This window comes from Nilaparvata lugens, chromosome 11 (genome assembly GCF_014356525.2).
Source record: "Nilaparvata lugens isolate BPH chromosome 11, ASM1435652v1, whole genome shotgun sequence".
Classification (NCBI taxonomy): domain Eukaryota; kingdom Metazoa; phylum Arthropoda; class Insecta; order Hemiptera; family Delphacidae; genus Nilaparvata; species Nilaparvata lugens.
Window position 1 is genome coordinate 29,735,628 of NC_052514.1, and position 12,515 is coordinate 29,748,142.

General features: G+C 32.2%; 1 protein-coding gene across 29 annotated transcripts in view; it reads right to left on the reverse strand.

Moving 5' to 3' along the window:
- Positions 1-12,515, reverse strand: part of LOC111053197 (kinesin light chain) — a 168,291-nt gene that overhangs the window by 36,337 nt on the left and 119,439 nt on the right. For 15 of the 29 annotated variants that reach the window (XM_039438088.1, XM_039438089.1, XM_039438090.1 and 12 more), the window contains 3 exons: positions 7,416-7,481; positions 5,855-6,007; positions 3,003-3,096 (listed from right to left, as the gene is read on the reverse strand). In XM_039438088.1, coding sequence (XP_039294022.1) covers positions 3,003-3,096; positions 5,855-6,007; positions 7,416-7,481 — 313 coding nt within the window. Of the gene's footprint in view, positions 1-2,353; positions 2,414-3,002; positions 3,097-5,854; positions 6,008-7,415; positions 7,482-12,515 lie in introns of all 29 variants that reach the window. The other 14 variants (XM_039438095.1, XM_039438083.1, XM_039438082.1 and 11 more) reach the window with 1 other exon arrangement.

The following is a 12,515-nucleotide window of genomic DNA, read 5'->3' on the forward strand; positions in this document are numbered from 1 at the left end:
AGAAGTGAGAATATAACCTATATTTTGAAAATTTTACTATTTATAGAATTTGGGAGTAGAACAGTTTTGGGCTATGGCTGTTGCTCTCAATGACTTGTAATTGTATTGATGAATAATAAATGAATTAAAATGTCAAGGTGAATTAATGATAGGGATGTTATCAGTTCCACATAATTTGAGGAACTGATAACATATATTTCATTTATGGAGAAATTCCACAGTTTCTAGTGTAAACTGAATGTAAATGACTATGCAACAACAGAGAGGAATAATTACAGGGTTGAAAAAGAGGAATAATTGATTATTATATAATTGAAATGAGTGATCAACAATTATTATCGAAATAAATATTATGGATATAATTATTATATGTGAATATAGCCGGTTGGAGCACTGGTTCCTTTAAATTCGAGCTGAAGATTAATAAGTAATTCATAAAATTCAAAATCTAAAAACATGCTACTTCAAGTAAAGTGAGAGCAATCATATCAATCAAAATTGGTAGATATTGATAGATCAGCGATGCAATAATTTCAAAGTATTGCCATACAGCTATTGCAGCTTAAGCAAATACTATTTCACCAAAGAATACATTTCAAATCAATAAAATAATCAACGCTTCGCTGAAAACGATATAGCATCAAGTGCATGATTGTGAGATTCAAGAATACTTGTAGCAATCTTAAAGAAAAAACCAACACATTCTGTATCAATTGAATAACAGAGAATTCCATATTTTTTTGTCAAACATCTTCACGATGATTCAAATGAGTTCTTATAACATCACAAATCGTCAAGATTGATAGGTACATGATTTCAACTCACGATTGATGAGTAATACCTTATGAGTGAAAGATAACACAATTTCCTGATAAAATTCTGTAATTTCCAGATCCAACCATCCTGACCACATACCATTTCGAGAACATTCCATGAATTTGATTTCGGTAATACTGTACTGTAATTTCTGTTTGATGTGAAAATCTAACACTCAAGACTAAAATAACATATGAAACAGCTGAAGCGCCGTTCCCACCAGTGCTAAACGTCAATGATATGCGATAATACACGATAAACCTTTTTAAAATAGTCCCGCGATTCCATATCAGCCAAACATCTTTACAATGATTCAAATGTGTTCTTATAACATCAAAAATCGTCAAGATTGATAGATCGTAACATTTGGATGTTTGGATGAAGTGATCTGGATGGCATTACTTTTGTATCATCTGAAGCGTCGCATATCGTTTTACATTGGTAGGAACAGCACCTTCAATTGAAAAATGTAACACAAAACTTTTGGCTATAGTGCGAACAAAGAATAGTGAGAATTTAACATTATTATGATTGATATCTAATATATTACATTGGTATTAACTGTGGTGATAAACCACGAATGTTACAAATATGAGTTTATCAATTCTTCATTGAAGTGTTAATTCCTACAATTTTACAACGAATATGAGGTGTATAATACCTATTTACAAATGGTTGAAGTGAAAAACCACATTTCAAGAAGTTTGTGGAACACATAATTATTGATGGTTGACTATAAAACTTTTTTCAATTTTTGAAAAGTGGGATGCAATTTGTAGCTTATTCTTGAGTTTGATAACTTGGAAAGTGAGTCAAATTTTTTTTCTAGTTTTCAAGTTATTTGAATATTGCATCTGCTTCTCAAAAAAACTTCTAAATACTAAGAAGAGGGGAGGATGAATACAACTAACAACAAGAGATACTATCTTAAATAAAGAGTATCAATATTATAAATACAATAGTCAAAAAACCAACTCCAAAACACACACAGTGATGCAACACTCTCAGGGCCGTTTTGGAAAAAGTTGTTTAGGCATGCTTAGCCAAGCACCAAAGGTGTCAGGAACCAAGTAGAAGCGTTAAACAAGCTAATAGAATCTGGCTACTAAGATTCATTCTGATTGGTTCGCCAAAGTGTGCTTTGGCTAACTAAGCACACTTAAACATACTTTACTAATGCGGCCCTCGGAGTACAAATGGAATTTCTGATCAATTAGGGATGAAAATAATCACTTTTACATCAACTGCTTAAAAAAATCAAATCGCACACTTGAAAACTAGTTGAAAGTCATGAAATGAATTGATTTTCAGGTGTCTGTTCTAATTAATGAATTATAAAATGACAATTCTACCAAATTCAAGCACTATTTTTGGCAAATTCTACCAAATTTCATTATAATTTACAGCAGACGTTTACTGGGGGTTTCTTTGCAGCTAAGCGATAATCCAATGGCAGTGCTGCTTATGATTAATTATAGAAATGTAGAAATCCTCACAATGTAAACTACTTTCGACTGAATGATCAGTTTGGACGTACCATCGTTACTCACTGACATATTACCATCATTATTATTTCTCTGTCCAAGTTCTTCATCTCCTAGAAACAATATCAACTCAATATATTCCAATGAATTTCAATCATAGAATAAGATTATGAATAGATGATTCATGAAATGTATGGTGATAATGAGATCGTGTCATGATGTCAATTAGAATGTGTAATCAATGAATCGTATTCATCAAGATGCTCTTGCATTAACAGTTTATAATCGGATAGAAGTTGAAAAAGTGTCAATTCTCACAAAGCTTGATGGATAATTTTCTCAAGCTTGATACATGAATTTCAAAATTTTACAATATTCTCATAATATTACGCATTACGGCCTCTTCAAGTAAGTATTGAATGTTGTTTACTTCAAAAACAGGGATCTCTATAATGTATACTTTTTAGTTTTAAAAGTAGACAATATGAAGCAGCAGCATACGGTGAGTAGGAAGCGTTTATATAATATGTACACGCGAATACTGTAATATTGAAAATGATAAGAAATATTGAAAAACCATCACCAATAGGATGTTATCGTTTGAAGTAAATATGCCCATAATAATGAGTAAATAAGAATTTTTTAACGTGAAATAATAAGCTAAAATAGAACAAAATGGCAAGAATTTTCAATAAAACTTACTATTTCTATCATCAGCATCGTCATCTGGGAAAAGGTCTACTACTGGGTCATCTTTTTGTTTGTCTTGTTTGGATTCTGAAGATGATTCATCTCCCTGTAAAATAAGACACAATGGAAAAATTAATGATATGATTTAAAAATTATACATATTATTATTTTTATAATAATCCATGAATCCATACAACAAGGGGAGCATTTCTTTGTAAATCATGAATAGCATACATGAAAACTAGGTTATCCTGGACTTACAAGTTACAAATAAGTTTCCTGAATTTGTAGTAACTTACATGTTTGAACACCTATTTTGCACACCCACATTTTATGTATACAAGTCATGTAACCTGTAAGTATGATTTAAAGAAGGTTGATAATTCTACAGCTTGAAGAGCTATAAGAGTTGGAATGTTTTGGAGAAAAAATCCTTGGATAGATGAAAAGGAAAGGTGACACATTGAAAAGCGAAAAGGTTCAATGGAAATGACAATAATTCGGCAAGAAACCCCTTTCATAGCAATAAAATTAAAACCATTACTAAAACCTTGCCTACTACGTTCAGCACTGAAGGGAATCTCAAAAAATACGGCCATTCTTAACAGCCCAAAAGTAACAATCTGTTGTAAAATCAAGGACGTAAGAGCATTATTGGGCTCTACTTTTTTATGATGGGCACGGAATGGATGTAATTAACGGGGCAGCAGTTGAAATGGGCACAAAATCTCGCCAACCAACTACTTTGCCGCTGAAATGGGCAGTTAGGAAATTATGGCTTCAACAGATGCTGCTAATGTATTTCAACCATGTAATTCAACTGCATGTAATATTCATCTGCTCTAAGCAGCTTATCACAATATACGACAGGAATATATTCATTGACCTTCTTTCCACCATCATGCTTATTCTCTATTATTTCTATTCTCCTGCTATATTTATTGTTATTTTATCCTACCGCTATTATTATTCTCTTTTATGCACATTATTATTGAAGCTGAAATTTTGTTACAAGCCCATTTATTTTTCCTAATGGCCCTTTCTTTCATTCCGCCAAATGAAGGATATTCTCATTCCATTTTCATTTTCCATTTCCTATTCGAATGCCTTTGTGGTGGAGATCAAGAAATAACATTTTCAACATAGAATCAAAAGACCGATAGGATAAAACTGGTTTATAATATGTCCTCACATAAGCAGATCAGTCATGTTTTCTCTTTCAATTGAAATGTGACGAGGTTACAAAGTATTATATTATGTTCCCATATGTTAAAATTGAAAATAAAAAAGGACAAGTTTATATTAAGAATTCTTTTGAACTTGGCCATTACATTTATCATTTCACACAGCACTGCAATATGGAAGAACCCTCAACTGTATGGATAAATACTAAGGACCGGTTGTACAAAAGTCTTTAAATTAATATTTATACGGTTGTCTAAAAATGAAAAGTACTATATTTTATACGTGTTTAATTTATGGATGAATGAAAGAGAATTAATCAGAGAAGCGGAAGACATCGTAAATCAGCGCATTTGCATACAATGTTTGTGCAACCGGACCTTTAAGTTAAGAGGAGTACTGTTGTACTAAAATAATGTACTAATGACCTCGAGTGATGAATCATTGGGAACGTTTTTTATGTGATATCTGTTCTCACAGTTTAAGCCCAATCCAAGAATAATAGGACTTATATAAATCTACCTAAATTATATAACAGATTGTCATCTATCCTATCTATTAACCTTACTTGGGTACAACAGAAAACTGATGATGATGTCGAAAGTATAGGAACTCAGCAAATTCATGAATATAACTATCCAAGAAGAATCCGACAACATAATGTATAATATAAGTTTAATTGAGGCGGTATAGGGAAAAAAACACATAGAGCGAAATTGTGTTTTGTGAAAATCGTATTTAAGTTTTTAGTTTGGATAGAACAATTAATTTTGTAATTGAATTAAACATTCTGTTAGTACCAAATCGAAATTCAATATATTGATCTCATGTTGATCAAGAATGATATATGATTATATTTCTAATTTATTCCAATAGATATGTTTGAATAATTAATTGATTGTATGTGCCCTTTTTCCAAAGACAAATTTATTCTGTACAAATTTGGGTTTGATGAACTAGAAAACACATTTTATTCAATGCTAAATGCTATATTTCTCTTAAATTAAAAAGTTATATACATAATAAAAAAGTGTTCAATCATTTTATTAAAATAGGGGTAGGGCATCACTTGTGGTTGAATGTCAGGAACAGGACCATTCAAGAATTTGAATGGTTTGAAATTCACAGTATTGAAATCTTCAGAGTAGCACCATTTTGTTTTATCTTTATAATGAAATAGTTCATGATAGTGAACTTATTTGACTTTGATGAAGGTTTGGACTAAACGTAGGAAGCAATAGTCTCACTGACCACCAAATCCCTCCTTGACACAGCTGTTTATAAACAGTTTTACCAACATCAGTTTCCAAGATTTCTGTTTGAGATTTTCAGGTTATATGCAGAACAAGATGGCTGATCTAACAAAGAAATCTCCGGAAAAAGGGCATAAAGCTCTATGTGCCCTTTTTCCGTATACCGCCTCAATTATAATAAATTATAATACTTATGTTGCACTTTTCTAAAGCATTTATCACTTCTGTCTCTTCCTAGCATAGGCTACTATCCAGAGAGATTCTAGAAGAAATCACCAATATTGGTGATAATTCAAGTTGGGAAAAACTGATTAAACAAACTTTAATTATGATAAATTTGATCCCGAATTTTAGCTTTTTCAAGAAATGTCAAAAAGTGAATGTGATACAATTTAATTTGGAAATAATTTGGCAATAGCAATTACTCACATCTTGGTCATATTTTTTGACGGAAGCTAGGAACTCGACATGCTTTTTCTCCTCCTCCAACTGAGCCACTCCCTGCTCGGCCGACTGCAGCTTCTGTTGAGTGTTGGCCAGTTCGTCTCTCAGCCACGCATTCTCTTGGCACAGTCTTCTCACCTAAAAATCATTTATTGCAAATGTAATCATTACATTTAAATTGGATATAAATTAAATTGAATGTAAGCAGGAAACGTTAGTGCACTTTTAGCACAGAACTATCATACATTTCGGAAGTAACTTTCAACAACATAATTAGTTGTCATAGTCTTTGATTTCATAAGCAATTTTAGTTTTCATTAATTTTAAAAGCAACTTTCAGCAACAGAGATATAGAGAAAACATATTTAGTTAGTAGGATAGTTTAGTATCATGGTAATTACCTGAAAATTTTAGAAATTTCGATTGCAATATTCCATCAAATTTACATGAAAAAACTGCATGTGAGGTTCTCAGCAAACTTGTATAAGTTACATAACTTAATTGAAAATCAGAAATCAATTGAACGAGCGTTAGCGAGTTCTCACTTTTGACTTACTGAAGGCCAAAGTCATCGTCAGCATTGATCAGCTTCAAATTTTGAAAAAGTATTCTTCAAAACATTTTACAGGTCATGTTCGTTGGACAACAAAATTTACTCACTTCTTCGTCCTTTTTTGGAATATAAAAATAACATTGAAAGTGCGTAAGGAAAAATTGTTATGATTAATCATTTAGTCATCTGAAGAACTCATTGCATGCAATTATTACAGTTTTTCCATTCATTCACTCATAACATCAACTGAGGCTACTTAGGAGCTATCACACGCGCAGACACCTGATTTTAGCTGGTTAATATACAACAAAATTTACAACTTTCACATCAACATAATTATACGGATTGATAGATCAACCAACCTACTGTCAAATTATTACTGTATGAGAAATATTTCATAATATTTTCATCAACTTGCGGGTTTCACAGATTACAATACAACAGTTCCTGAGCGAGTTCTCCAACTCAGGGAGTCACTAGTATAAGTTTACAAAAACCAGTCGAGTAGAGAAAACTTATATATCATGGGAATTTTCCTGGCTTACTTGAAAAGTTAAAATAGAATTTCTTAATCAAATCTAAATGCGCCAAAGAATCCTGCATCGCAGGTGTGATGTATTTAGTCGTGAGGAAGCAACTGGGAATACTGAATATTTATAGTAATGACATACTAAGGACTAAATTCATGCTGGAGGTCCAATGTGTGTGTTCACATACTAGCATATTTCTTCCAGTATTGTAGGATTTATTTGTAGTATTTGTAATATAGATTCTGCAATTCAGAAAAATTCTACAAATGAAAAAGTATATAAATACTGCCACTTAGAGTGGCACAATTACTAGTGGTACTATTACAGTATTAAAAGTGGTACTATTACTGAGTGGTTGTGTTTATATATTTTTCCATTGGTAGAATTTTTCTGAATTGCAGTATTTATATTTCTTTGAAAATGCTATGTTACTTAAAATAACTTTATTTGGATAAACTTTTACCTGTGTTCTTAGCTTTTGTTTTTCAGCCTCGACAATTTGTAAATGGGATGCTAGCGCCATCATAACCTGCAAAGAAGTAAAAATTCGTTAGATTTTCTACAGTTTATATAATTATTCGCAGATAACATATTATATACATCATATCAAATACTACTACTACTACCTACTAATACTAGGAATAAAACAATAATAAAATTGAACTTGAATTTTAAAAATACTTATGGAGTGAAAATGCAGTTACATTGGTAGTGACGATCGTTTCGACCTGTTATCGGTCATCATTATTATGACAGTCAGATGATGTCTGATGACCAACAACAGGTCGAAACGATCGTCACTACCAATGTAACTGCATTTTCACTCCATAAGTATTTTTAAAATTCAAGTTCAATTTTAACAGTGAAAAAGTATGGATATGCAACAGAGCAAAAATAAAATTCATTACCCTTTTACATCCCAAAAATCCCGTTCTTCCAGTGTACTGGAAATTTTCATACCACTGCCATGGATGATCTATGCCATGACAATATATTCGTCTCCTACATGGTACAACAGTATTTGAATTTAAATTTTGTCCTTTCGTCTTAGTCGTCTCTCAAATTCTATTAGAATAGAATCAAAAGTTTTAGAATAGATTGTAATCGTTTTATGTGATTCATATTTTATTGTATTGTACTGATACTGACTAATCTTAGTGTTAAAAAATTGACGAAGTCCATGTATTCATGTGAATATTTTATGACCAATAAGATACTATTCTTTTCTATTCTATGTCATCGCTATGACATATCATATTCTTGTCAACATCGAAATGTATCATCTCAGAAAATGTCTCAATATTAACTAACAAATGATCAATTAAATAAATATATTTTTCAAATCCATTTAAAGATTATTATCAAATGACTCTTCATCGACCAATCAACGTGGGAACTGGAAACATGACAGTCAAGCTGTTCCTAGACCAACACCCATCGAACATGTGAACGCCCAGGCCCAGCATTACTCAACTTACTCAATAACCTGACAAAAACCGGTACAGCCTACTCATTCGGCATAATACTCAAATTGTCTCTGATACCGAATTTGAAATCCGTTCATTGTCTTCAGCATTGAATATTGTCCATAATTTTTGGTTGAGCCTATACTACTTTCACTCCCTAACATGACATGATTTGAGAGTTATTGCATGGATGAATAATGTTGTAATTTTAATTATAACCTCCTACACACTAGTATACAGGCCTATTAAAAGTAAAGTGGTTAGTAGATATAGTAAATGGATATGAAGTGGATATAGTAGAGTAAAGCTTTGGTAAAATAGATCTGTCCTTCAAGAGTTGTTTATGACAGAACTAAGAAAAATAATTATTACAATCACGACAATCTGACATTTTTAGTACAATCTTTCTATGCACATCATACTAAAAAATAAAATGTTCTACTTTCACTTTTTGTGTAGTTGAGGAGTTGATATTGTGGTAATTATTCATATTGAATGGAAAAGACTAAGAAATTGTCAAGAAACCACAGATTTATTGATACTTAGAAAGACCGGTTTCGGTTATTACACTATTGTCAATCTCTGATAAACAGAGATTATCTCTGATAATGTTTAAATTTAGAAATCTCTGATAATGAAGAAATTGTCAAAAAACCACAGATTTATTGATACTTAGAAAGACCGGTTTCGGTTATTACACCATTGTCAATCTCTGATAAACAGAGATTATCTCTGATAATGTTTATCAGAAATTGACAATGTTATAATAACCGAAACCGGTCTTTCTAAGTATCAATAAATCTGTGGTTTTTTGACAATTTCTTCATTATCAGAGATTTCTAAATTTAAACATTATCAGAGATAATCTCTGTTTATCAGAGATTGACAATGGTGTAATAACCGAAACCGGTCTTTCTAAGTATCAATATATCTGTGGTTTTTTTGAAATTTCTTAGTCTTTTTCATTCAATATGCTACTTTCGTCTTATTCTGAACAATCTTAACTTGTGAAGAATTCATTTGATCTATTTATTGCAAAATGTGAAAGGTATTTTATAATTTCTCTTCTCTCTAACAAATCTACTATCAATTACAATTGCTTAAGGCTAGTGACACACATTGCCGTCCTTATTTGGTGGTCCTTCAAGTTCCGTCTAATTTGGTAGAATTCATAAGGACGTCCAACAATCGATGTGTGTGTGTAACTGGCTTTAGAGTTCGAAAGAGAAAGGTATTGTACGATTTAGTAAAAATTAATACTCCTGATCTGTTTAATAAGGCTCTTAATGACATGTTCCATGTATGAAAACAATTAAATTAAATTCATGACACATTTTATATGAGATTCTTTAGAATGAAACTGGAAGTCTTTAATACAAAATATATTTGCTTTAAGCAGACTTTGAACGAATTCTAGATAACTGAGAAGCTTATATAAGGAGGAGGAAAAGATTGTGGTGGAAAACCCAGGAAAATTGATCAGATGAAACGTCATCAAGTATGAGAAACTGGGACAAGAAGTCAGGAGCCAAACATAAATCAAACTTCAAGTCAATTTTGTAATATTATTGCCGGTATGTTGGCTGGTGGATTGAAATGAAATTGGATAGCAGAAAGTAATTTGTTGCGAACAGCACTGGGGGATTTGAGCAATAACGTGTGAGGTTCCAAGAGAACACAGGGTATACTGCAAATGTAGAAGATGAGGAAAAGGAGAAGGAGGTGAAGAAGAAGGAGGTAGAGAAGGACGGAGACGTTGAAGAGAAAGGTGAAGAAAATGAATTAGAAAGAAGTAAGAAGTAGAGATGAGGATGAGGGAAAAGGAGCAAGTGAGAGGAGAAGGGAAGGAAGAGGGAGGCGAAAATTAGAGGTGAAGGATGGAAGAATAGATAAAGAAATTAATGAAAAAGGAAGAGAAGAAGAGAGGAGAGAGGAGGCAGCAGAAGAAGAGGAAGGGAAGGTGGAGAAGAGAAATTTGTAAAGAAGAAAATGTTGAAGAAAGAAAAGAGATAAGATGATGATGATAACAGGAAAAAAGGATAATATAGAAAGGATAAGGAATAAAGAAGGAGGATGGAAAATAATGGAAAGAGTATGGTAGTACAGCAGTAATAATGAGAGGTAGAAACGAAATAAAAATTTAAAAGGAATGAAAAAGAGATAAGATAATGATGAGGACAAATAAGAAGGATAAGGAGTAAAGAAGGAGTATGAAAAATAATAGAAAGAGTATGGTATTACAGAAGTAATAATAGGATATAGGAACGAAATAAAAGTGTAAAAGGAATTAATAGAAAGGGGAAATATATAGAGGGAGAAATAATCAAAGTAGGTTAATAGACTTTTGAAGAAAGCTATGGAAAGAAAATTTGTGGAAGAGAAAAATAAAAGAAAAGGGAATAAGTAGAGATGGTAGAGGGAAATGAAAAGTGAGCGAAGAAGGAGAGAAACAGAATGAAGAGTACGTAAAAGAAGGAAGAAGAGGAAAGAGAAACATCTAATACAGAAGTATTTCACAAATACGAGGGAAAATAAAAACGAGGGCGGGAAGGAAAAAGGAACGGGTAGAAGAGCAAATAAAAAAGAGGATATTAGAAAAAGTGGGAGTGGAAAAGGCAGCAGAGGGCTAAATCTCACAGGAGACGTGTGGTGACTTGGAGGAGCATTTGATGATGAGGGAGGGGGTTGGAAGGAGGAGGAGTAAGGAGAGTAGGAGGTAAGAAACGAGTTATTTTAACTGGAAAGTCACACTCCCAGTGGAAGCAGACCGGCAATAAATTCACACACAAACTTTGCCGAAGAAAACTTGTCTGCTTGGACGGCAGGGAGTTGGTGTGAATTTCATAAGAGCCCACAACCCCCAGATAAGTCATGTGCCAGGATTTAGATCAAGTTTAATCCGCATTTAAACAGGGAATCAGCTTGAGGCAATGTCGTTTCCAAGCAAACGCATCTCGAAAATTTAATCTCTTTATTTAAATTATCGTTCTCGGAAGGATATAACTTTTCCAGACATCAGATTGGGTTGACTACAAACATTTTTCCCTATTTTATCGCTACGTTTCAAGGACCGAGCAAATCTTAATACATTTCCAACAAAGGATTTCTCATTCATTTCCTTGAATGAGAATTAATTCTATTATTATAATTTTGTATGAATAAGAATTTATCATTAGAATTCTCAGCATTTCTTATACAGTAAATAACATAATACATTTATTGAGTTAAATTCAATAAATGCTGCGAGTTTCAAATGTTACCGTCATTTAATGTAAATTAGTGTACAAGCCAGTAAATATTGTGACATACATAAATAAAGAACTCTAATATTTTTTATGAGCTTATGCATTCTCGGAAACAAAATTTTTCACGTTGCAGACCACAGAAGCCTGTTTCAACATTCTTTGATAATTTTGTCAGTTTTAAACACCTATAGAATTAGGAAACTTTTCTAGTTTCTGTTTTTGAAAGTTGATTTAGCTCAATCTATTTTATTAATGATTTTTATTGTTACAGAAACTGTAATAAATTAATAGAGGAAACATTAATAATACATCATGCTTTTGAACTAAATTATGGCAATAAGAACACTTATATTCGTTCGTTTCCAATACCGAATCTCAAATTGCAATTTGTTCATCATCTGGAATATTGGAACCTCAACATATTCACAGACAGGATGTAAACATCAGTCGTCTATGAAGTAGGAAACTTCCATGGTAGGATATTTCAGAAAGTGTCTAAAATTCGATTAAGGAAATGTTGTATCAAACAAAAACATAAAACAAACACTTCAACAACTTGTTGAAAGAGTAGTTAGGTTGTTGTTGAAGAATACTCCGGATCAACTGAACTCTTTATAGGTGCAAGTTCCTTCTGAAATTACTGGATAAACAAGAAAAATATACGGAACGATAAAAAAAAACATTCCGTAAAGTTTAACGGGGTAGTAGTTGCTGAATTTCTCTGAGAAACTTTTATAGAGGAAAGAGAAACAAAGTTAAATCAAGAAAGAAGGAGAAAATTTGTTCAAATAGAAGTCTATTAGTTGAAGTGTTTACTCGAGCAGGCGTTCTAACAATACAAGAAAACAAGAG